The 26328-nt window shown below is 41.7% G+C and overlaps 1 protein-coding gene across 2 annotated transcripts in view; it reads left to right on the top strand.

Annotated features, from left to right (window-relative positions):
• myo5aa (myosin VAa) overlaps positions 1-25606 on the top strand; it is a 57484-nt gene extending 31878 nt beyond the window's left edge. The window contains exons 14-43 of one of the 2 annotated variants that reach the window (XM_040131974.1): positions 493-576; positions 2943-2945; positions 4051-4206; positions 4530-4627; positions 4936-5022; positions 5580-5688; positions 5910-6121; positions 6269-6425; positions 6586-6825; positions 6959-7207; positions 8485-8578; positions 8721-8869; positions 9170-9283; positions 9483-9617; positions 9976-10032; positions 10200-10427; positions 11022-11030; positions 12478-12578; positions 14187-14267; positions 15543-15741; positions 16932-16997; positions 17699-17792; positions 17906-18055; positions 18497-18651; positions 19319-19408; positions 19679-19829; positions 20004-20286; positions 20427-20601; positions 20790-20870; positions 21684-25606. In XM_040131974.1, the coding sequence (XP_039987908.1) occupies positions 493-576; positions 2943-2945; positions 4051-4206; positions 4530-4627; positions 4936-5022; positions 5580-5688; positions 5910-6121; positions 6269-6425; positions 6586-6825; positions 6959-7207; positions 8485-8578; positions 8721-8869; positions 9170-9283; positions 9483-9617; positions 9976-10032; positions 10200-10427; positions 11022-11030; positions 12478-12578; positions 14187-14267; positions 15543-15741; positions 16932-16997; positions 17699-17792; positions 17906-18055; positions 18497-18651; positions 19319-19408; positions 19679-19829; positions 20004-20286; positions 20427-20601; positions 20790-20870; positions 21684-21836 (3960 nt within the window). In that variant the 3' untranslated portion in view covers positions 21837-25606. The remainder of the gene's footprint in view (positions 1-492; positions 577-2942; positions 2946-4050; positions 4207-4529; positions 4628-4935; positions 5023-5579; positions 5689-5909; positions 6122-6268; positions 6426-6585; positions 6826-6958; positions 7208-8484; positions 8579-8720; positions 8870-9169; positions 9284-9482; positions 9618-9975; positions 10033-10199; positions 10428-11021; positions 11031-12477; positions 12579-14186; positions 14268-15542; positions 15742-16931; positions 16998-17698; positions 17793-17905; positions 18056-18496; positions 18652-19318; positions 19409-19678; positions 19830-20003; positions 20287-20426; positions 20602-20789; positions 20871-21683) is intronic. The other variant, XM_040131964.1, reaches the window with a different exon arrangement.
• The last annotated feature ends 722 nt before the right edge of the window (positions 25607-26328 follow it).

A 26328-nucleotide genomic window follows, 5' to 3' on the forward strand; every position in this document is an offset into this window, starting at 1 on the left:
TTTTTAGCTCCTCACTATAAGGTTACACATAAACGGGTCAAGGACTGATGTAGGTTTTCCCGTGAGGTCCCCTGATATTAAAATAGGATCCCTTGGAAGCATTTCTGACCAAACAGTTAGAATGATTGATCTTCTATTAAAAGGAATTTGCATCAAGAGTTTGGGCTGTACATAACCTTCCCTGCAGACCTCACTTTTTGCCTATGAGCTATCACTGGTCACCTCAATTTGAGAGATGAAAATTTCATATGGTTTAAACATGGGTTATGTCCACAATTAAGCTTAAAATATTGAGGTTTAGTCTGCTGAATCCAGACCCTGTATGCTTGTTCCCCTCTGAGAAAAATCTAAAAAATCAGAACATCCTGGCAGTCATATGGAAATAATTTAAGGTTGGCATCTTTAGAAGAGTTTCAGTAACAAGCAAGCAAAGTTACAAGGAATATGTCGTAGTTGTAACACAAGCTGTGCTCTGTTGTTGTTGTTGAGCAGGTCGAGTACCAGTGTGAAGGTTTCCTGGAAAAGAACAAGGACACTGTGAATGAAGAACAGATCAATGTGCTGAAGGCCAGCAAGGTGAGGTGCACGAACACAGACACACACATCTACTGTACATTACAGTGTATACAATAAGCCAAAAGCAGATCCTACGGAGGCAGAAGAACTGCCCGGAAATTCAGAGAAGCAGCGCCCCCCAGTGGCCATGTGGAGATAATGTTGACTCCAGCAGTGAAAACAAATGCTGCATCCAGGAGATTCATTGTCAGTGACGTTTATGTTTTGTTAACAGATAACAGACAAAGCTGAACACAAACACACCCACACACACACACACACACACACACACAGTAAGTTGGGTCATTTGGCTAAGCATGACCCAGAGTGATTTTTATTTTATGCTGTCAATAATTTTATGAAGGGTGATGTCACAGTTCTTCAAAGGATCATTATCTAATATGGGAACGAAATGAAGTGGAACTGGAAGACTTTATACGTGTTCTACAACCTTATATGCAACTCTACACGGGGATCCGGTCTCTCTAAAAGCTCAGGCAAACATGCACATGCTATTAAGCCTAAATTAGTCAGAACACATCCAAATTAACATCGTGTGTGTGTGTGTGTGTGTGTGTGTGTGTGTGTGTGTGTGTGTGTGTGTGTGTGTGTGTGTGTGTGTATGTGTATGTGTGTATGTGTGTGTATGTGTGTATGTGCGCGCGCTTGTGTGTGTTTTTTAGTCTTGATTCAGGATCAGTGTGTAAAACCCAGTTGGGTCAAACGGGACCTAAGCCTTTAAATCCTGGCTGATGTTTTGGCTGCACACACACACGCACACACAGACTATGATGCAGTGTGTTTGTCCAAAATGCTCACAGTGACCTTCAACTGTTTTCTTATAGACTTCAACAAGAGCAGAGCTGGGTAAGGGTTTAAATACTGTCTACTCTAACCTGTAACACAACCACTTAACATACACACACAGACACTCAAACACACTGGGACAAATACTCTGATTGCTGCCATGGAGATCAGTGAGAGTTAAACAACTGGGATTAAATAGTAATGACCTCTTAATGAGATTTAGTCTAAGTAAATTTCTTTTTAGTTCTCTGCCAAGCTTATCTCATTATTTGTTGTGTGAGAGGGTGTATATGTGCATGTGTGGGTGGGTGGGTGTGTTTTCCAGCCTTTCCGATTGTTTGCCCATACCTAGCTTTTACACATATCTGTAAAATACCATTGAAAGACTTCAGCTTGTCAAAAGGTTTGCAATTCAAGTTCTTTGCTTCCCTTATTTATCCATCTGGTACTCACCCACTCTATTTCTTGTGTATCTGCCTGAACCAAACACCTATTCTTAAACCACTCACAACAGTCACAGAATAACTGACAGTTATTTTATACACACTCAGCGGCTAACTATTTTCATTGCATTGGAATCTAACACAGTAACATACAAAATGTGGAGGTAGAATATGCTGCTGTACTAAAACTTAAAACATGAACAAAAATTCCTTCATATAAGGCAGTTGTGTTTTTTTGTTTGTTTGGTTTTTTTTTTAGTTTGGTTTGTTTTGTGATTGGATGAACTTAATATCTCTCAAATAAAAAAGTCCAAAGGGCAATACACCGGCGTCTTAATGTATGTCATTGTGTGGTGTCGTGCATCAACTCATTGGGATGCACCACTGCTCTACTTCCCAGCGCCGACACGCATCAGCTCTCCAGAAAGGTAGCAGTTTTACTGTACTCTGACTGCTTTCTCGTCTGTGTGATGCCTCCGGGATAAAGAGGATATAGTTGTCTAACGGCGCAGCGCATTCTCTGCTATTGACGTCTGACTAAGGTCCATCCGGACAGTTAACAATTGAATATTCCCGCGTCTAAAGGATTCAAATACAAATAGTACCCACGCTGCTCAAAACTGCACTGGGACCTGTGAGATACAAAAAAGAGTCTCACATTAATGCAGACATTTGCTTGCAAGTCTAATCAGTACGGTGCTTTGAAGAAACGCCTGATGCTGTTGTTTGCCATGATGTGCTGTGATCTGGGAGCAGGATCAAAATTAGAGCAGAAAAAAATACCAGCCACTCTTGTGTAGCTTCAGCAAGACACTCATTGTATTTCATATTTGTGCAGTGGAAATGCACCCAAAGTGTTTTGAGTTGGATCTGATCAAAAATCATCATCCCATCATGCTATCACATTACTGTACTGTACATCTTCATTAGTCCACCTGATTTTATTTCCTTTTTGGTTTGAATCATGGATGTATATTCTAGTTTTTGATGGGGATGGTAATGATTTTGAACTTTGGGTTTTTGGTTCCTTTAACCTTCCTTTTAATGTCATTGTGTTTCTGTTGTCACTGTGTCTCCATATGTTGTCCATGTATGCTTGGTTCTGTCCTCAACATGACAACCCTTCCCTGCCAGCAGAAGGTAAACAGAGGCATTCTTACAACACTGGGCCACCTGTAGCTCTACTTTTAGCTCCTTTTTTTTAATCTTTTATCTTTCCTCCTACCCCGCCTATCTCTATCTCTGGCATGGAGTTATTATCACTCTTAACAGCACTGAGGATATTGAAGTTGTCTGTGTGTGTGTGTGTGCCTTTTGTTTGCTGCACGGGGAGCACTAAAGGCACTCTGGGAGGAGAAAAGGGGTTTGGACAAAAAAAAAAAAGGGACGAAGGAAGGAGGGTATTTCTATGTTTTCAGAGTGATGCTGGGAAAGCGAGCAGCACGTAATGCCTTCGTTGCTCTGGCTGTCCTGCTTAATGACGGTGGAGAGAGAGGCAGCATGGCAATGCTCTGAACACAGCAGGAGGAACTGAAGCTGCACGCATAACACAGCATCCTCCTCATATAACCCCAGTGTTATATGGAACGTGACCGATGTTTGCGTGTGCTTTACTACAGAGCATACATTATACATGATACTATTTATGTCATAACATCATGGCAAAATAATGCCATGTAGTCATATATGGCAACAGCATACAGTCATATATGACAAAACATAACCTTTTCATTATTTTTATTGGCTTTTTATAACATTGTAACAACTGTCTGTCTGTGAATGACTTTAAAAAACGCTAATCAACAAATCAAGCGACATCTACTCACTCAAAAATGTAAACTGTCAAACAGCTTTTCAGCTGTTTTTTGTGTGAAAATGTTGAGATTAATGAATTCTCATGTCACACCGTCTTTACACTTGATTACTAGACTTTTATGTGGAGTTTTATAAATTCAAAAAGTGAATCATCACTAACTATGCTCAAAATATATCTGTCATTCTGCTTTGCCTGTGCCGATATGCACTATGCAGGGAGTAAGAAAAACTCAAACGCATGGCTATAAGAAGAGACTGTTAGAAAGTGCATTTTTACTCGTGTGATCTACAGTAGTTTTACTTAAGCTTATTTTAACCCTTTATCCAGAGAGAAATGCTTTGTCGTTAATTTATTTATCAGCAAATCAATATTGCCTGCAGTGTTTCCCTCAGCTATTCTGTTTCTGACTGTGTTTGGTGCTGATCCCAGTTTGACCTGCTGGTGGAGCTGTTCCGGGACGAGGAGAAGGCAACCAGTCCCACTGGTCAGGTCCCTGGGACTGGAGGCCGGACCCGCCTCAGCATCAAACCTGACAAGAGCCGGGGAACAAGCAGCAAGGAGCACAAGAAGACCGTCGGCTGCCAGGTTGATCATATCTCCAGTGTTTTGTTAGACTGATGCTGATAATGCAGTCACTAAGCGATATTTATAGATTACAGAAGTTACATCAATTCCAGTTCATTTTGGTATATATCAAGTTGTAAGAAAAATCCTATCAATTATTCCCTAATCCCCTCTGAAGACTACCGTCTATTAGCATTAAATTGTTTTAATATCGATTATAATGCTATGGACAACAGTTTGTGACATTAAGGATAATTATCCAAAGCTGATTTTTAAACATGTATTCAGCGTAATACTACAAAAGGTACGATGGCGATGATGACGACAATGGTCCTCTCTTGCAGTTTCGTAACTCTCTGCAAATGCTGATGGACACTTTGAATGCCACCACTCCACACTACGTCCGCTGCATCAAACCCAATGACTTCAAGATGGCCTTCTCGTGAGTCTCCTCTCTGTTTTATGTATCTGCATCTCTCTCACAATCTGAAATTGATCGTTATTCTGTGGCAGCAAAATGTGATTTGTTTTTGTCTTTCTCCCATTTTAGACTTCTTCATATTCTCAATTTAGATTTTAGATACCAGTAACTCATCATTAATTTAAATTGCATTTGTGACATCTTACTAAAATGTATAATTTCCTAAAACATTGTTGCCATTAGTGAATCATGAATTGTGCTTAGTCACCATCTTAGCTCAGGTGTAATTCACAGCGGCCATATTGACTGTGATAATTGGTTGTTGGCAGGTTTGATCCTAAACGTGCAGTGCAGCAGCTCAGAGCCTGTGGTGTCCTGGAAACCATCCGCATCTCTGCTGCAGGTTTCCCATCCAGGTACTGATACATCCCAACCACCCTGCTAATGATTCTCATAGACTCTGATATTTTTTCTGATTTGGCATCTCTTTTCTATCTGCCATCACTCAAGTTGCATAAGTGATAAGCTTTCTCTCTGTAGAGGAAACTGTTTTGTCTGGACTCCAGCACTGGGTTTTTGCCTGCCTTTGCCTACTAGTCTCCTTAATTTCTTTTAGTTAGATATTAATGCAGAACACCTTAGAATTTGAGCATAAAAGACTCATTTTTGCAGCAGGAATATACAACATTGTTCCCACAGGAATTTTTAGAATATCATATATAGAAAGGTTAAAGAAAAAGTATTAAATTAAGGTTTCTATTTCAGTCAGGATGAGTCAAGTTACAGCAGTACCTCAGAATGTATTTTACAAGTTAACATTCTAAAATGCTTTGCATTATGTGATAGTGTTTTAAACTAACTTTCCCTCTTTGTAAATGTACTTTAGTTATAAATCATTTAACTCAACAAAAAGTAAGGAATGAAATGCTTTGGTTATGGCAGTTTTCTAAAATTGTCTGCTTGTGTGTCACAGATGGACGTACCAGGAGTTCTTCAGTCGTTACAGAGTGCTGATGAAGCAGAAGGACGTGCTCTCTGACAAAAAGTTGACCTGCAGAAACGTTCTGGAGAAACTAGTGCAGGTCAGACTATCTGGGATTTCACTTTTCTTCTTAAAATACCATTTTACAGTCCCACAATAAAAAATAAAACATATGTTATTATTCGTGTCGACCGGGCATTTAAATCATGAATGGATTGCAAGTTTGGTTTGTATTTTCTTCGTGATTACACACTACATCGGTCTCTCTTTGTCCATCTAGCCCCTGTCTTAACCCTGAGCTCTGCCCCTGTCTTCCCTCAGGACCAAGATAAATACCAGTTTGGTAAGACCAAGATCTTCTTCAGGGCCGGCCAGGTCGCCTATCTGGAGAAGCTGAGGGCAGACAAGTTGCGTGCTGCCTGCATCCGCATCCAGAAAACCATCCGCTGCTGGCTGGCACGCAAGAAGTATATGCGCAAGCGCAGCGCTGCCATCACCATCCAGAGGTTCACCAGAGGATACCAGGCTCGCTGGTGAGTCAGCCGAACCTGATGTTGTCCTCCCTTCGGCCCCTCACAAACAGAACAATCACATGCAAAGACATTTGACTCCTCTTTGACCACTTTTGTTTGTTTTATAAGAAAGCGCTGGGTAAAACAATTTATTCTGACTCTCCTCAGCCTGGCCAAGTTCATGCGTCGCACTCAGGCGGCCACCATCATCCAGAAGTACCAGAGGATGTACATGGAGAGGAAACGCTACAGGCAGAAGCAGGCTGCCGCCCTGGCCATGCAGACGATCCTCAGAGCTTATATGGCCCGGCAGAAGTACCAGGCGGTACGACACACATCACACAAGTCACCGCAAAAAATATAGTAAAATCTGAAAATAGCCCCAAAGAATCAGCTGGAAATCCCCACTACCACATGTGCTTTAATTTCTCTCTGCTTTTCTTTCTTTTAATTTCGCTCTTCGCTGTTTCTGTTTCCGTCTGCAGCTACTGCGGGAGCACAAGGCAGTGATCATTCAGAAACACGTTCGTGGCTGGTTGGCTCGGTGCTGGTACAAGCGCTGCCTTCACTCCATCGTCTACCTGCAGTGCTGCATCCGCAGGATGAAGGCCAAGCGGGAGTTGAAGAAGCTGAAGATCGAGGCTCGCTCAGTGGAGCACTTCAAGAAGCTCAACAAAGGCATGGAGAACAAGATTATGCAGCTGCAGAGGAAGATCGACGAGCAGGTGAGATGTTGACCTTTATCCCCAGTATTTTTTTTAGGTTCATATGTACGTGTGTGTGTATATACGTTTATTTTCTCTTTATTCATTGACTCATTTGGGGTATTCTTCTTTTCTGTCTTATCTATCTCTCCAGCACAAGGAAAACCGGTCGATCAGCGAGAGGCTTGTAGGTCTGGAGAGTTCCTACTCAGTGGAGAGCGAGCGAATGCGTGGCGAGCTGAGCCGGCTGCGCGGGGCGGAGGAGGATGCCAAGAACAAAGCCAACCAGTTGTCATCGCTGCAGGAGGAGCTGGAGCGGCTGAGGAGGGAGCTGAGTGTCACGCAACAGGAAAAGAAGACCATCGAGGACTGGGCGCAGACATACAGGGACGAAATGGAGAAAGTAAGGCAGGATCCACATCCACATCTGCCCTGTTACCTGTTGTTTTCCCCCTCCTCTATTTTCTCCTAGTCTGAGATCGAGTACATTTACTAATTTACTTGTATATCTAACCTTTTCCTTGTAAATAATTAATAGGTTTTGAATTTCAAGGAAAATTCACTTTTTGACTTTTTTTGGCTAAATTGAAAAGAAGTGGCTTCTTTTCTCTTCTCTCCTTAAACATCCTGTCTTCTCTCCTCCGCTTAGTTTTTCAGCTTTGATGAGACTTTGACTGTCGAATGTGCTGTCATTGTTTTAAAACCAAGGTCAATAGAAATGGCTCCTAATAATTAGAATCTCCCATAGTTCTCTGGAAATATACAGCAAATACTATATTTGTACAATTACGGATATTGGCATCAGACGAAAACAGTTTTCACCCAATTTAGGAGCCAGAGCGAACCAGGGGGAAAAGGGCATGTGGTGGGCTCAGAGGGCAGAGTTGCCCCAGGTCAGGTGAGCACAGGAGATAGAGTAGTGTCCTAGTGAGGTAGCCACTGAACTGTGTGTGTGTGTGTCCTATGTTTTTTTTTCTTTCTTTTCAGTGTTTTTGTCTGGCTTCATCTTTGTTTAGCGTTCCTCTTCATAATCTGTGTTTAGATTATCTGTGCCTCAGGGACTACAAGTCTAAGAACATTCAAACTGAGTAGAGATTGCTTGAAAACACCAACAAAACTACTATTCAAAGTTGTGCACTTTAATTTTGATCTTGATCTGTAAGGCCTGCACTTTCTACATTAAGTTCTTATCCAAGAAAATAAACCAGAAGTAGCTCCTATAGGAGATATTTTCTCTAAACCTGTAATAAATAATGACTCAGTAATTTATTGAACTATGAAAGGAAATATTGCTTTTATTCCATCAATCAAGCTTTGTTTATGTTTATTTAATTTTAATCATAATTTTTTTCTTGTGTTACTCCACATGGAGGTCAGAAGCTCAAAACTAAACTGCTGGAGCTGGTCAGGATTCAGATCTGCAGTAACAGGACTCTTTTTATTTTTACGTCAAATATCCCAGGAGGTTTCCTCGAATGAGAAACTTTTGTTTTGAGCATCTCTGAGAGTTTCGAGTTACAGTAATGCGTTAGATGTAAACAGAAAATAACTCCCTCAGTCACATTAACAGTAGGTCTTTAGAATGGCTTTAAGAGATCCTTTCACATTCAAGATGCAGACAGTCACCAGCTTTACACAAGATGTGCTTCAAGGATCATTTGTGTGTGTGTGTGTGTTTAGATGGTCTCAGAGCTGAAGGACCAGAATGGCTTGCTGAAGAAAGAGAAGGACAACTTGAACAGGTTGATTCAGGAACAGAGTCAGCAGATGACAGGTATGCAAACATCACCACATAAATCATGCTGACATACAGCAACACATCCATCTTAGTCAAGCAGAAACATTTAACTGTCTCCTAAACAACACATTATGTTTCTTTTTTTTAACTAATACTCCCCTGTGTTTTGTCTCACCAGAGAAAATGGCCCGTGCGATAGCAGAGGAGACCCAGCAGCTGGAGACGGATCTGAACGAGGAGCGATCGCGCTACCAGAATCTCCTGACAGAACACCTCCGCCTGGAGGAGAAATACGACGACCTGAAGGAGGAGATGGCTCTCTCCTCGGTGAGAAACGCATACGCTCACAACCAGTCATTATTTATGAGAGGTTCACCTTATTCATGTAGACAATCATACACTTTTCTACACTAACAGTTTCATTCTACTTGTTAAAATAGACAAAATACTGAGACAGAAAATGTGCTGAATGTCTGTGTGTAACCCATTATGTCATATTCCTCAATGGAAGATTTGCTTTACCACTATGGGCAGAAGGCAAATATTTGGTAATACTCAACGCAGCGGGGGGAACTTGGGTTTATTGTTTTCTAGTTTAAATTGTTGATATTTCTCTCCTATTTGAAGAACGTCTCCAAGCCTGGCCACAGGAGAACAGATTCCACCCACAGCAGCAACGAATCAGAGTACACCTACAACTCAGAGTACGCCGAATTGGAAGAAGGTTCCCGTGCCGCCGAAGTAAGAATGTTGGCATTAACTACAGTCAGATTTAATATGAGGAAAAATCTAGAGATGTGGTTCCTACTGTTAAAAAATGGTTGCTGGCATTATAGTGAAACACAGTGTTTAATCACAGTTTAAGTTGGCGATTGAGAACTTTGGAGTTTAAATACTTTTCGCTGGTCGAATGCCCTCCTAACATTTCCATGTCATGCAGGATGTGACTCGAGGACTAGACACCTCACTGACCCTCAAGCTTCAGAAACGTCTCACAGAGCTGGAGCAAGAAAAGCAGTCGCTGCGCAACGAACTGGAAAACAAAGAGGAGCAATTCCAGCGGGCTAGAGCCAGGGTACTGACATCCAGCCACATCACTTCATTAACAAAATTATATAGCACTTAATGTTAAATGCCCCATTCTAGTGTGTCAACCCATGGTAAAGGATTGTAAACATGAAGTAATACTAGGGCAGTACCTATTGAAAAGCTCTCTAATAGCATTATATGCATTCATAAGTACAAACAATAACTTTTTTTTACAGATTTAAATGTGTCATTACTTAGTAGATTACATAGGAAAAAAGAGGTTTGCTTAACTAACAGCATTTCTCAGATGTTATTAGACTAATAATCAACTTTTTATTTCTTATCAGGCTGTGTATCCCAGTCCCATAGGTTTCCTCATCACCACGTTTTTCTCCTTGTTTCAGGATGATGAAGAGTTTAAAAAGGCTCGTGGGGCAGAGCTGGAGTATGAGTCCCTCAAGGTAAGTAGTCAGAATAGGGTGAAGTAGAAATGCACCAACACTAACACAATCTTTAACTCATTCCCACTGATTTCAGAGAATGGCTTAATCAGAAGCCAGGCAACTTCAAAATGCGTAATTTTACGCGTCTTATTATGACCATAACCCCGAGTCTTTTCACTTCTCAGCGTCAGGAGCTGGAGTCAGAGAACAAGAAGCTGAAACATGACCTGGCAGAGATGAGGCAAAGCCTGCTGGGTGACGCAGCTACAGGTGTTGGGGCCCCGGGCTCCCCTGCTTACAAGGTGCTGCTGGACCAGCTCAACGCCTCCTGTGAGGAGCTGGAAGTTCGCAAGGAGGAGGTGCTGATCCTGCGCTCCCAGCTGGTCAGCCAGAAGGAAGCCATGCACCACAAGGTAAAGACGGCCTTTAATTTCCATTTTGATGTCTCTTATCGTCTATTAGTATTCAGCCTGTTCTCATCCACATATAACTAAACATTTGGGTTTTTTGCCATGTGGGGCCTTAGTTGTCCAAAAGGGGTCATAACTGTGAAGCTACTGTAGAATGGTGGGGGATAGTATGCTGCTTGCTTGCATCCACCCTCTTACATCTGTATGTTTTCACCCCAGTCTGCTTCTCTGTTTGTCTGTATCCCAAAAAAGTAACAAAGGCATTTGGCTGAAATCTCTCGTGGTCTAAAGATCAGTTTTATAACATTTTGACAAAAATACTTTATAATAAATAACTCTTATGCTGTGTTCATGTTGTCCAGGAAGAACCTAATATCCGAGACTTCCTTGTTATGTTGTCTCAAAGACGAACAACAGACAAAACATTTATTGATTGACATTTGAACAATACTGAGTGCTCTTCAGTTAGATGTAGACTTTGAGGCAAAATCCCATTTAAGTCGTTCACACTGATTGTTGCACATATTTTCACTGTACCCTCACTGTGTCTAACTCTCCTGTCTCCACTGTCTCTCCTCCATCCATGCTTTCCCACAGGATGAGAAGGTACAGTTGAAAAACTGCATCATGCATGAATATCTGACACTTTTTCACAATGTGCCGTGTATATAAAACCTCCTTAGACAAGAAATCTGATCCAGCAGAATCAGAATCAGGTTGATTCGCAAACTAGAGATATCTAGTGCAACTCCCACCACAACTGCCATGAAAATTGTTAAATTGATTTAAAACATACCAAATAAATGAACATGAATGAAAGAAGTTAATTCCTGTTCTCTGGGGGCTGTGGGAAATCAAGACTTCAGTTTTGATGGCTGAAGTAAAGAGAGTAGGTTGAGAGAAAGTGGTTACAACAGAGAATTAAATCTGATGGTAATGGTAATGTTTAGAACCCCATAATGAAATCAAGGAAATTATCTTTAACAAGTTGCACTGGAACCGCAACAGAACGGGGTACTGAATAATGGCTAAATGTGAAACACAAACAAAACAAACCCTTAACCCTGGTGATGCCATAAAATCACAGAAAAAATCAGTTGCTGACTCAAGATCAGAATTCTTACTGTAAGAGGCTTTACATGCAGACTCTGTCCTGTCCTGGGTGTAGTTTGACTATCTCACCTGTCTTGCCCTTTCTCTGGCTAAATGCATTTATGGATTATTTGTTTCGCTAAACGTCTCCGAGAGTTCTGCTCAGTGGCCATTTTGCAGAAGCCATTTAGCCTTCATCCTTGTAAACACAGCTTCTTAATACATTTAGTATGCCCCCCCAAGGATGGATGTTACCACAAAATGAGAGCTCTCTGCTAGTGGAATTTCAAATTACGTCCATTGGATAATGTGAATTTCTATCATAGCTTGGCAGTGATTTTAAAACTACATCCCATCATGTGAAGAAGATGATCCTTGTCTTACACTGTCACACAGCTGTCACATGTGCCCTGTGATTGATTACCCTGACCTTGCCTTGACCTGCTCCAACACTTTCGAAAACTATCGAAATTTTGATCACGGGTGACCCTTAGCTCAGGTTACCTGTCAGCCGATGCTCAGCTCTCAGCACCTTCAAGCTCATACAAGCACCTCTTGTCTCTGGAAAGCTGGAAAAAGTGGCCACTGCTGTGCAGTGATGTTCCCCGTAGATAGACGGTTGTAGCTGAGGTGTCATTTGATGGCTTGCCACTGTGTCAGCCTGAGGCTCCAGCTGGCTCATGATTGTCAGTGTAAAAGGACAGTCATAGCCAGCAGCTACACTGATGCTGGCAGGGAGTCATCAATAACACACACGCTGACTGCTCACAGCAGGGTAAACACACATTAATGAAACCATTGACTGGCTTGTTGTCATTCATATGCCTAACCTGTATGGAAATCCCCTTCACAAGCAGTTGTAGCAGCCTGGTTGCTCTGTTAATATGTTGTTATTCTCTATCGCTTATCTCGTCGTAACTTCTACCAATATCTCCTCCGCCTTCTCTCGCCTTTTTTCTAGGAGACCATGACTGAGCCATCTGTCTATGTCGAGGATGTGTCGAAACTGAAGGACGCTGATGAACTCAAACAAGCTTACATAGGCCTCAAAGACACCAACAGGTACTTTGTTACAGCCAGTGCTCCTGCTCATCTTGCTGTCTCTGACTCCTTTAACCTTTGTTTGTCCAATTTAATATCTTACCAAGCTCCAGTTCCATTGTACATACAATGTCTGTCTGTGTAGTGCATGTATACGTGTGTGTGTGTGTGTGTGTATGTGTTTGTGAACACCTCTTTGTCCTGTGCAGATCTCCTAGGTTCATGCGTAAGCCACTGGAAGTCAGCGATCTCCTGAGTAGGCTCAGGTAACGGATGAGACGTGGCCTATGCACCGTGGAACAGAGCATGCATGGCCACGCTGTCGCTGAGCAGGGCTGAAAAATATTACTGATATTACTGAAGCTGAAACAGCCGATTCCACATTGTAGTGCTGATGAAAGCTTGGGTAGCTTTGCGTGGCATTTTCTGCCCTAACAGCATGATGAACAATGTAACAGCTCTCGCTATAGTTTAGGTCTTAGCATAGTCTCATACTGAAGGATCAGACTCAGAATAGTTTCTGGATTTCCTCTAAACCACGAAACCAGAATGTTTTCTAGTGGCTTCAGCGGCTCTGCTCTGTATTTGGAGATGCCACACAACTCCATATTTAAGTGCACTAGTTACAAACATGTGTGGCATGAAAGCATGTCTCAGCTAAAAGGGTTACAACTTTCAGTTCTAGTGTAACTTTTATTAACACATAGATCCACAAAGAGACTTCTTCACACACTGACTGTGCAGCAGCCTTTATGCTGTTGTAGGAGGCTTCCCGTCTCAGCTTTATGGAATAAGTTTGGCACGAATACTGCAGTAAGTGTGTGTTTATACACACTAAAAGATTTGTGCTAGTACCAACCATTTTTTCCAAAGGTTTTGTTACATGTATTAAATCTACTTTCCTCTGTAGCAAGTTTTGCTACAGCACAATTCTATTAACATGGTGTTTAAATGAATACATATATTACACTTGGTGATGCAACTACAGTAGTTAATTAACAGCAGACAATTAGACCAATGTGAACCATCTCTATTTCTAAGGAACAAAATTTTAAGATAATAAAACCAACATCTGTCTGCATTTTAACTCCCTAGAGCTTTCCAACAGTGCTGTGCTGTGCATCCCTACATTTTTCCCTCCGTTTCTCCCATGTTGCTCCTTGTGTTGCTTGTGACCTTCTTTGTCCACACACTGACATCAGAGTTCAGTCAGCAGATCTCAAGTAATGCAGGAACACACTCACTCCCTCAGTGACACTGGTATAAAATACAACTAATCTCAGTGTACAGTAGAAAATGTACAGTTCACAGCAGGCTACAACACATACACAAGAGAGGACTCTACCACTGTTACATGCAGGGGTGCAATTAAACAGTGAGTTGGTAAGGACACGATTAAAATGCACTGAGACAGATTTACATCACCATTTTAAAGTTTCCACTTTTAGAGGGAGGTTTCATGGATAAACCAAATAAGTTAAGAGTCACCAAAAGTTAGATAGAAGCATACGCACACCAACACACAGACACCTCATATTCAAAGAGGGACATCCCTCCCCCCACCCAACCATCCCGTATTTTATTTTGTCATTGTGTTGTTCATGTTCCTTTGTGTTGTGTGTCGCTCAGATCCGCTGCTCCAGACTTCCATAAGCTGAATGAGGATGGAGAGCTGTGGCTGGTTAATCAGGGCTTAAAGGAGACAATCAGGTGTTATTGTGTTTCAAACACAAGTGTGATTTTTGAGCATGACATGTTTGCCTTTTTTTGTATTGCATTTTCACAGGAAGAGATGTGTACTGCTGTTTTTCTTCATTTTTCTTTGACTTTTTTTATTTTCTCCGTCACGCTTCAGAGTTTTCTCTCATATCTACCACTATTTATTTTGTCCGGCTGCACAGTCGGCCAGTTTTGGAAATTAGAGCCGCTTGTTATTTGGTCTTCTCGACTAATCAGAACTTTTTACAGATTTAGGAGCTGGTTTAACTGCCAAATTCACACAGCCATTATTTTATTCTTAGTGGCGACACTAGTCTATTTCCTACTCTGCATTTTATGAATATGGCCCACTACACAGGCCCCTACCAAGGTAGACAACAATGTTTTTGGCACAACACACTGGCATGGGACTTTACGGGGTTGTGTACGATAACAAATGAAATACAATTTGGTCCAATCCATAAAATATAATGTATAGTAATGGATAAAAATCTTTGGTTTGATTTTTCCATTGTATTCAGAATATAGTGCAGCAGTATTTACCGACCTTGTTTTACTCACTTACAATGGCAGCCTGTTAAATCTTATAGCTTTATGTAATTCATTATTCACAGCAGAGCTTGCATGTATTATACATGTATGCTACCGTATGTAGTATTCTTCTACTGATAGTAGAAGTGGATTTGCGAACTAATCAGTTGTATTTAACCACTAAAAGCTTATTTGCTCCAAATACGAGAAAGAAGAAGAATTGTTCCCAAACATTATTTGACTTAGATCTGATGACTCAGGATCGTCAGTGCTTCATCTTAACTATAATATCTGTTTACTCTTTTGACTGACTACTATATTGGCTCAGTTCAACTTTTTAAGAACATGAAGCTTAATGACTCAGCAGAAAAAAGAGGGTGTTCAGAGAGGCTGCGCTCTGGGCTGCTGGTGGTGCCTGCAGAGCATGCTGCTGTCCTGCATCACCACACTGGAGAAAAACCACTTTCGTCATTCTCTCTCTCTCTCTCACTGTTTGCTAATTTTTTTCCTCTTCTTCTTTTGTTATCCCCTGTTCTCTCTTCCCTTCATTGTGCATACACAAATATTCTTTCTCTCGCTCAAACCTTTATCTTCCCTCGCATCTACCTCTCCCCATCCTCCTATTTTTCCTCATCCCTTTTCCTCCTATCTACCCCTATTCCTTTTTATGTCTTCTGTGCACTGGTCCTCCTCCTCCTTTCTTCTTTTTCCCCCCGTGCCCCCCCCCCCCTTCAGGTTACTGGAGCACCAGCTGCAGACTCAGCGGCGAAGTTACGATAATGAGGTGGAGGCGTTGCGCGGCGAGCTGCAGAATGTCAAGGAGGAGAACAATCGACAGCAGCAGCTTTTGGCCCAAAACCTCCAGCTGCCTCCAGAGGCCCGAATCGAAGCCAGTCTGCAACACGAGATCACCCGGCTCACTAATGAGAACCTGGTACGCTGCGACACGCACACACAGATACACGCAGGCTGAGGAAGACGAGTAACGTCATCTTCAGTTTATTTAAAGTTCACATCACATCAAGAGCCTCAGCACACTTCACCGGCTCAAATATAAACATCAGAGACACAACAGTGAGACTTCGTGTACAAATACACACATGCACAGAAGCAGCATCCCAAACATACAGGTAAGAATGTTAATGTAACAACAGGATTGGGGTTAAGACATAAGAAAAAGTTTGTAACAACAGTCACAGAAATGAATTTACTATTTACCCAAAGTAGAAATCAGCTGAATGTTTACGTAGCCAGTGAAACTTGGAGAAAGAAAGTTGGGTTTGAAGTCCGTATTTGAATTTTTTTTTTTTTTTTTTAATCTCTAACTAAACATGAATTTTATAATTAAATAGTTAAATAAAGGCTTTTAATATCTATTAACGTCAAGATTTCAAATTACAATATACACGCTCCCCATAATAGACCCATCTGATGTAACCAACAGTGAAAAGGGGTCTTTTTTTTGGTTGTGTACGGCTCATTTAAAGGTAGATGCTCTTCAACTTTGCATCCCATCATAGCAAAGACAGCAATGCTTGTTGCATTGTCACACCTTGTTGTTTGTGTCGAGCCAGTTAGCAGAGTGTAAAGTCATCAACCAACAAAGTAAGAGGAATGCAAATATTAAGTGGCATCATGAGTCAGGACAGTGTGACCTGACCACTTCATCATCATTTCTCAAGGGCATAAAGGCTTTGGGGACCATCTCTTCGCAACTGTGCAGATATTGCAGGATTAGTGTTTATCGTCGTCCTTCACACAGACGGGACATGAGAAAAGTATATGCTCTGCAAAAATTATTGATTTCAGGTTCACGGGATGTGCAGTGTTGTTATGCCCTGCATCCAAAGCACAGAATTTCTGCCAAAGAATGGTAACAAATAATTCTGGTGCTTTCGAACCAGAATCTGCTTCACACCAACAACAACACACTCACAAACACACTAATTTGACTTATCCATTATATCACTCAAAATCAGAAATCCTCAGACACACATGTTACGTAGACACGTTGACGAAGAGCGTATTGGACATTCCCACTTGGGCCACGCATGCAAAAACTGAAACAGCCGCTATGGCGCTGTATCACACACACTCATTTGTGTGGATGGTTTCACCTGACAGGAACTCATGGCCGAGGACCCCACAGCATCGAGAGAGGCTCGAGTCATCATTTTACGACGGATGGTTGTATGTAGAGACAGCGCGTGTTTGCCTGCGTGTGTGTGTGTGTGTGTGTGTGTGTGTTTGCATGCACGTTAGAACTAACCAAGGTTGTGTGTTCCAAATGAAATAGCACTAAGCGTCGCTCTAACTCCCTACGGCAGTGTCTTCTAACTCACAGTGGAGCAGCTCTGCACCTTTTTCTCCTTCCTAACACAGCCAGTGAGTCCTGCAGCTTCTCTTCCTCTGATAAAATAATCAGCCCAGCAGCTTTCATGTTGATTTAAATCCCCCCGCCCCCCGAAACACACACCCCTATTTGTTTGTTTGTTCTTTCAACTCACATTTTCCAAGACAGAGCTGAACGAACTTTGGACATGTTTCAGTTCTTCTCCCAGAATTTAGAACTTTTTATTATTTTTTGATTATATACATTTTTTTCGTAAAACTTGGGTGTTTATCCACAGTTAAATAAAAGATTGTCCAATATTTAAACTAAACGTTTTGGTAGCAGGAGTGTACATAATTTCTCCTGGCCTTTTGACTCCTGTATCTAAGCTGCTGATTTACAGAAGTGCTGGAGTGTTCATTTTTACCACCAGAAGGCGACAGTGTATAGCAGTCTGATTCGGAGGAGACTTGCCATTTCTCTTCACTATTCTCTCTCTCTCTTGTCTTTTTTCTTTTTCTGTTCCCCTTTCTCATCACTCTATCCTGTTTTCTTTCAGGATCTCATGGAGCAGCTTGAGAAGCAAGACCGAACCATCCGCAAGCTCAAGAAGCAGCTGAAGGTTTACTCCAAGAGGATTGGAGAGATGGGAGGTACGGGGCAAATCATCGTTGAGCAAAGGCGTGAGAAAATGTGTTGAGAAAACAGAGCAGCTTGTGTGTTGGTGCTGTATTACCTGACTGTCGTTGTCTTGTGTGTGTCCCAGCGGGTCAAACCGAGGGCCAGACATCTCCAGGACAGATGGTGGACGAGCCGATCCACCCCGTCAACATTCCCCGCAGGGAGAAAGACTTCCAAGGAATGCTGGAGTACAAGAAGGAGGATGAGCTCAAACTGGTCAAGAACCTCATCCTGGGTAAGAAATAAGGACAGGAAAAATTGATTTTTTTAAAAATTACAAAAAAGTAAAAAAAAATTCTAAACTTAAAAAGAGGTTCTTCAAGGAGCACTCTAGTGTCCCTCCATGGTTCCGATTTAACAAATCACTAACACTGAAACTGTTGTGGTTTATGGAGTTAAATGTACAATCTGCTGTGCCTTTGTGTCAAATAGACCTTTCTCAAAAAATAGTAAACATGGATTAAAATAATCCACAAAGTCCAAGTCATTTTTAGACTTAATAACAATGCAGGGCAATGTTATAATGAGCGGTGGATTCACAATTTATCCAGTCTGGAATCATCTGTACCAAGTGAGGGTTTTTTTTATTATTTTTTTAAATTTCCCCAGTAACAGAAACCTGTCAACCCTTGTTGCCTCCCGTCCACCACTGAACTTTTTTGTCCTCTCTCTCCAGAACTGAAGCCTCGCGGTGTAGCCGTGAATCTGATCCCAGGTCTGCCAGCCTACATTTTATTCATGTGTCTGAGACACGCTGACTATGTCAATGATGACCAGAAGGTCCGCACTCTGCTCACCTCAACCATCAACAGTATTAAGAAGATACTAAAGGTGTGTGTGTGTGTGTGTGTGTGTGTGTGTGTGTGTGTGTGTGTGTGTGTGTGTGTGTGTGTGTGTGTGTGTGTGTGTGTGTGTGTGTGTGTGTGTGTGTCTGTCTGTCTGTGTGTGTGTGTGTGTGTGTGTGTGTGTGTGTGTGTGTGTGTGTGTGTGTGTGTGTGTGTGTGTGTGTGGCAGTGGTCCTCATATAAAACACCAGCTGGCTGATGATGTTAATCCTACAAAGTGAGGATGTCGTTTGGGCTCGAATATACAGGGTCATTGGTCATTACACGTCATTGAATGTGCCTGGTAAGACAAAGTGCTGAGTAAAGGTGTTTGCACTCAGCACTCGGGTAATATTGTTTGCACATTGTTAATAATAGTCAGTGATATTAACTCTGGTTGGCGTCAGTGGTGTTGTGGTTAAAGTTGTTAGTTCACCCAATTTAAACACGTGCATCATCATCATCAACCATCATCATCTTTTCATGGCCAGATACCACCAGTGGTAAGAAAAAAGATGCCTCTTGTAATTTGGGGGAAACAATCCTTAAAATGCTTGTTTTCAGTACGTCGCAGGATATTTTCTCTGGATATTTTGTCAGGCTCTGGTGGATTTACAGGATGACTTTTACCAGCAGGTTCACTGACTACATTGTTTCCTTCCTCTTCCTGTCAGAAACGAGGAGATGACTTTGAGACCGTCTCTTTCTGGTTGGCTAACACCTGCCGCTTCTTGCACTGTCTGAAACAATACAGCGGAGATGAGGTGAGACTGACCTGTGTTTTTTTGTATTATTTTATCATTAACTTGCTATTGTTTTGATTCTTCATCGGGTTTTCATCATTAGAAAGTAGCAAAACAGACATTTATATTAATACATTATATGCGGGAAACTAATTGTTTTAATTGCATTGTTGAGACATAAACATTAACACTGTTTAAAACTATTGCCGAACTCTCGCCCTGCACAAACACACTCATTTTATAAGTTTTACTGTTTGTTAATCCATATCTGGTGGTGTCTGTGTGTCACAGGCCTTCATGAAGCACAACACATCAAGGCAAAATGAACACTGTCTGTCCAACTTCGACCTGGCAGAGTACAGACAGGTGATCAGTGACCTGGCCATCCAGATCTATCAGCAGCTGATCAAATGCATGGAGAATATCCTCCAGCCCATGATAGGTGTGTGCATGTACTTGTCTGAGTGTATGTGTGCTCATACAATCTAATGCTACTGTAGTATTTTCAGTAATGATATGAAGCACTGCTCTTTTTTTGCATACGGATATTTGTTTTCTTACGTGCATGATACAAATACCTACTATTCGTGTGTGTGGGGGTGTGTGTTCCCTGCAGTCTCTGGCATGCTGGAACACGAGACCATCCAGGGCGTTTCGGGGGTGAAGCCCACAGGTCTCCGTAAGCGGACGTCCAGTATCGCTGACGAGGGCACGTACACCCTGGACTCCATCCTGCGGCAGCTCAGCGCCTTCCACTCCACCATGTGTCAGCACGGCACCGACCCCGAGCTCATCAAGCAGGTGGTGAAGCAGCAGTTCTACATCATCGGAGCCGTCACCCTCAACAACCTGCTGCTACGCAAGGACATGTGCTCCTGGAGCAAAGGCATGCAGATCAGGTAGGAGGTGCTGCTGCTGCTCAGAGAGGAGCCAGACTAGAGTGGGGCTGATTTCTTTGATGATTTATTTTTTTTTTTTTTTCCCCTCCTTCCTGTACTTGGTTTGGGTTGTGACCACTCTACTGTTGGTGTGTGTGCAGGTACAATGTGAGCCAGCAGGAGGAGTGGCTCAGAGACAAAGGTCTGATGACATGCGGAGCCAAGGAGACTCTGGAGCCTCTGATCCAGGCCGCTCAACTGCTGCAGGTGAAGAAAAAGACTGACGAGGATGCCGAGGCCATCTGCTCCATGTGCCAGGCCCTCACCACTGCTCAGGTAGAACACCCTGACATTTATTACACCACATTCAAATAATCCCGACTGAAGTCTGAAGTCATGTCTGAAATCTCGTGCTTGCTACCTTAGCCTTCCAAAACCTGAGGAAAACTCTAGGTCTTTGTTGGTAACTGTAGGTAAAATGTGTTAAATGTTTTAGTAACGTTTTTGTGTTACTTCTCTTTCAGATCGTGAAGGTCCTGAACCTCTACACTCCAGTCAACGAGTTTGAGGAGAGAGTGTCGGTTGCATTCATACGAACCATACAGGTAATTTACTCCAGATGTATCAATACAACGCCGTTTTACTGTTTTATTTACCGTCCGTATAAACATTAAGGACATGAATGCTCCAGGAAAACATCAGTTGACGAAGTTGAAGTTACACTTTCCAAATCATAGCACAATTTGAATTGTAGAGTAACGTCATCCCTCAACAATATTTCAAAAGACTATGCCAGTTTATTTGCATGTTTTGACCCGCCTTCTGCGAAATTGGTGGACTTTCTCTAGACTAAGCACCATTTTCCTAAACAGAGCTTAGCGTTTTATGTTTTGGAACGCTTCTTCCTGCTCTCCAAGGCAGCCATTTACTAAGTTACATCAGTTGCTGTTGCTTTATCATGCAGGGGCGTTGTAACTTGTGTAACAAAGAAAGCAGGTATGATGCTGATTGCGATGGCTTACCTGACTCCACCAGTATGATTTTCATACCCTTAAGCCACTAAGTGTAGGATTACTTACTTTTCTGCCATTGATGGTGGTATCAAGGGTACTCCTTGGACTACATATGGACTGCACCAATTTTCGGATTTTTCTTTACAAACAAAAGCTTATGCCGTCAGAATGGATCTAAAACGTCTGCAGATGTTACTTAAATGAAAGGAATAAAATACTGTGGCTGCTTGGTTGGTTAGAAAACATGTGCAATAACGCTGGCACCATCCCTTAACAAAGCAAAACCTTTGTTAGGTATTCACTTTCTTCCAAAATTTTAAATTGGCCCTTTCTTCTGCCGATGAAATTTGACTGTGTGTTAACTATTTCTATCTATCTCTTGTGCGCTCTTCTTTTTCCTGTCAGACTCGCTTGCGAGACCGTTGTGAGAGTCCCCAGTTGTTGATGGACACGAAGATGATATATCCAGTCACCTTCCCGTTCAGCCCTTCCTCCCTCGCCCTGGAAACCATCCAGATCCCCAGCTCTCTCAACCTGGGGTTCCTCACCCGTGTCTAAACCGAGGCCCCACAGGACGGCTCTGAGCCCTGCAGCATTTTTGTCTTAGTGGCCACTGTTGGAATTGCAAGTCACATGACACCCACTGGCACCAAAAAGCCCACATACACAATCATCACAAGAGAAATAAAGAAATGTTTTTGAGCATCACAAACACTACAAAATTAGGATTTGTATCAACACAGTTTGAGCTATTATGTCCAAAATATTTATTGAAAAGTCTAATGGTGTCCTTGGTCTAAATCTGGACATGAACACACACAACATGCGAAATTAAACACTAAAACCCCAACACATGCCGAACATTCAACATGCATTGTGCAATACTCACATCCTCCGAACGTACACATGCATGCCTACTCTTACGTGCACCTTCTCTCTGACGAAAACGAACAGATACACACAAAACCCACAGTCGCCGCTGCTGGTTTAAATCTGGCTGTAAAACGCCAGAATCCATCCACTGCTTGTATAAACGCCTGCCTCTTAGAGAAGCCACATGACCAGATCAATGCCTCCAGTGCTCGCTCTCCATCGACACCTGGGTCTGACTCAGTGATCTCGACCCTAGTTACCCCAGCTCCCTCCTCTGTGTTTCAGCTAGTGGTTGTGATAGTTCTTCTTGTCATCGTCTCGGTCTCCAGTGAGAATGTACGTATCCACTCACGAGAGCAGGCTCAAAAGGAGGTGCTGAGACCTCATGACAAGGAATCACATGGCAACTTGTAGTCCAGCCTGATATGTTAGGTTTGTACTACAAAGTGAATTCTGAGTCTTAGTACAAAGCCAGTTGAGTGCGAATGTTAGCTCTCTCCACCCCATGTTGAGGTAACCACGAACCAGGCTTCATTTTACTCTCTGAACACAGTCAAACCAAGACAGAACTCATCGTCTGTACTATATTATTTATACATATATAAATATATATAAATATGAATAATATATATCATGTATTTTATTTATTGCATTTACCTCCATCCCCACCCTCCCTTTTTAAGACTAGAAGTTTTTCTCTCTCTTAATTCCCAGGATGAAGAGCTTTGTAAAGACAGCTTTAGTTCAATTGCAGGCTGTTTATGTCAATACCAGGTAAATGGTGTAGGATAGTTTAACAAGTGGCGGCACAGATGATTATCTGTTAAGTCACTTAACTTAGAGATGTTGCTGTGTCATTATATCCTACATTTCTGGCAGATGAAGTGTAGCACAGGATTGACCTGAGGAGAGATTTAGAAGGTACAAGGTTTAAACTCTGCCAAGGGTTTAACCTGCTAGAGTTTTTACTGTTTACAGCTGTGACTAGAGCTGAGCGTCACAGGAAACACTGGCACAAAGATATTTACTCACACATGAACACTACAGTACAAACACAGATCTATATATATATATATATATACACAAACACACACACGTTACACTCTGCTTACTGCTGTGTTACTGGAGGTTTTGCACTTTCTTCTCTCTACTTGTCTTCTCTGGTCAGAACTTCGAAAATGTTTTACTGTCATCATTGTGTAATTATTTATTTCAGTACTGTCTTTTTCTTATGATCGTGTGTATCGTAAAGCCATGTATCATTGGGCAGAGTGGAGAGAGACGGTTTCACTGAAGTTGGTTTTGGACAGTTTGCCTCAAATCCATCCAGCTTTACAACAGTTTCCTCTGCTGTATCCTCACACTAATACTAACTGCAGCTTTGTGGACCGATTCCTCTCACGTCTCCTATCTGTCCAGCCCTATGCCTTCCTGTTCAGTGGGCTTTAATAACCACAAAATACTGACATAGTAAGAGTTTTTTTCTCCTTGGCACACAGATTGTTTTGCTTCAGATATCCAGACATATTTGATACTTACTGTCAAAGGCCGAGGGTGGTATTGCACCACATCAATTACTCAGTCAGTATGGCTACAGTGTGGTGTACAGCAGGCACTGGTGCCGCTGCTGCCCCCGTCGAGCCTGCATGGGCTTAGATTTACCAGCTACCAGAAATTAACCCGCATGCTACAGCTTTTTTTTTTTTTTTTTTTACTATAGCGATACCTTGGTGTAGCTGAGTCATTGGATGAGTGTCAGGGAATCTGCCCATGTTGTTACAAAAAGTCCTTTGTCTGCAGTAAACTTGTCCTGGCTGCCTTGTGTTTAGCACTTTGTTTACTTTCATCGATATTACCAGTCAACCACATTTGCCTCTTGCCCTTATGTGAACCTTATTTTGCCTAATGACCTTATCCCTTAACCATGAAATTTCCCTTTGATAGATTTTTTTGTTTTTAAGGTGCTTACATACATAGGAGATTGTGAATGGTCACCAGAACAGAACTCAGTACTTTCTTTTATTTTATTTTATGAAAGGTTAGTCTTAGAAATGATTCCTCTGAAGCGACACACCAGGCAAGGATGCAAAATATTTTACAGCAGCGAGAGCCAGGGAAGTATCAGCGACTCAGTACGTGCTGAGAAATACAAATAAGTGACTCACGAAATGCCACGAAGCAGACCGCTCTCACTCTGACAGGAACAAGCCACAGATGAAAACAAATTATACGTGGAATAAAGAGAATTTAGTATGTGAAGTTGTTTTGTGTTGCACTTGTCTTTGAAAATAATTTGATGTCCATATGTTCACATTGGGACCATTTTAATCAGTCTGCCTTTTGATATATTGTTTGGATTTATAGGTAGCTTAAAGTCTGGTCTGTCGAAAGAGAACATATCTGAAGAGAGAGACGGTAACTGAAGGAATGAAGTAACCATATGAATGTTAATAATGTTAATGAAGTGTATCATGATTTTAGCTGCACGTTGTGGACGAAGCCTTATCTGAATTATTTAACTGAATGATTTACACACATAATCAACATTGTGGCATTGTTTATGTTTTTTTCTGTCAGTGCAGTATTTTTTCCCACTGTAAAATGAATAGAAATTGTTACGTGTGATCATTTTTATTTTGTTGAGGAGTCCATTGTCCTAAAGTTGGTGTCACAGATGGGTTGCTGTCAAAATGTACTTTTTATACATTGCAGAGGAATTTGGATAAATAATAGGTGGATATGGATTGTAAAAAGAAGTACCTCACACTTAAGAGCTTTTTTTTTTTTTTCTTTTGATTTCACCCTTTTTACACAACTGTGGTCCCTTAAGCCTCCTCTACCACATTCCCTGTATGATTTGGCGCTTCCTTTTTGCAGTGATTTCTCTTGCTGTCTTATTACAACTATCAGTTAACGCAAGCCACAGGTAAGAAGACACACTCTTGTAACTTTCATGGATGCATCACCAGCCTTCTCAGCCTCAGACTATCCTTGTGGACTGATGTATGGAGAGCGTAGAATGGGAAGGCTGGCCTAGTTTCAGAGGAGATTCATCGGTTCGTATTGTCGAGCAGAGCTGCGGCGACTTGCTCCCCTGGGCTTCTCTTGGGCTCTCAAAACAGGAGAAAATGTCATTCCTTCACTCTGTGTTTTTACATCAAGGAGAGAGTTGGTTGTATGATATGACGTAGACATTATAAATTACCATTGTTCTTATCAGCACTAGCGTCGATTGTGCCATTTTAAAAAAAATAAATTGTTACCCCAGCTGTTGTGGTACTGGTGTGAACATGCTGAAGCTAGTACCAAAATCTTTCCTCTCTAAACCCATGTGTACATTTGACAAACTGGACTGTTTGTAGTTTCTGGTAGCTGTGCTTAGTGAATGTGTTCACCGTTAAGAAACTAAGGAACTTGGAATAAATTGTCAAATCTGTAAAAGTAAAATAAAAGAATTCAGCACTGTCGGATTGTCCCTGGGAGATTATTTCTGTTTGTTTGTTTTGTTTTTTTCTCGTCTTGTCAAACACCTTTTTTTTAGGAAATGTGATTATTTCTGTCACTTTAAAAAAATCATCTATTTGTAGCAGGAAAAACTACATTACTACTAACTGCCTGGTCATTAAATAAACTGACTCTGCAGTATTGACTTGTATTGGAGAAGCCATTTGTTTTTTTTCCTTTAGTTTGTGAAACTGACAGCACAATTCAGATATCACAAATTATCCTTTTCAGTTCGTTTTACAACAAGGGGGCAATGTCATGACAAGTATTGAATGAATACTACACCATGCAGGTGAAGGTCATCCAAAGGCTTTTGACATTTGAAATCAACAGCGAGCACTGGATTGGGCTGTAAACGTAACCTTCCAGGCCTCTGCAGGTAACGCAGCAGGGAGGTAAAAGCAGAGCAGTCGCAGCTTAAACACGTTACTAAGAAGCTTAGAGTTCCCTCTCTGTCCCTCGCTGACAATCCTCTTCACTGGGAAAACTCCATTTAGTTCTCCAGGGACAAATACCTGCTGTACGGAGGGAAAATAAAAAAAAAGTTCTCTTGTGAGGTAAGATTTATTATTCAGCTGTTATATAGCTGCTATTTATGGAAATATTATGATTCAGCAAACTAATGTTGGTGTATTTTGTATTCATATATGGGTTTAAGTTATGGAATCGGTTT

The sequence above is a fragment of the Xiphias gladius genome, chromosome 1 (assembly GCF_016859285.1).
Source record: "Xiphias gladius isolate SHS-SW01 ecotype Sanya breed wild chromosome 1, ASM1685928v1, whole genome shotgun sequence".
NCBI classification, from domain to species: Eukaryota; Metazoa; Chordata; class Actinopteri; order Istiophoriformes; family Xiphiidae; genus Xiphias; species Xiphias gladius.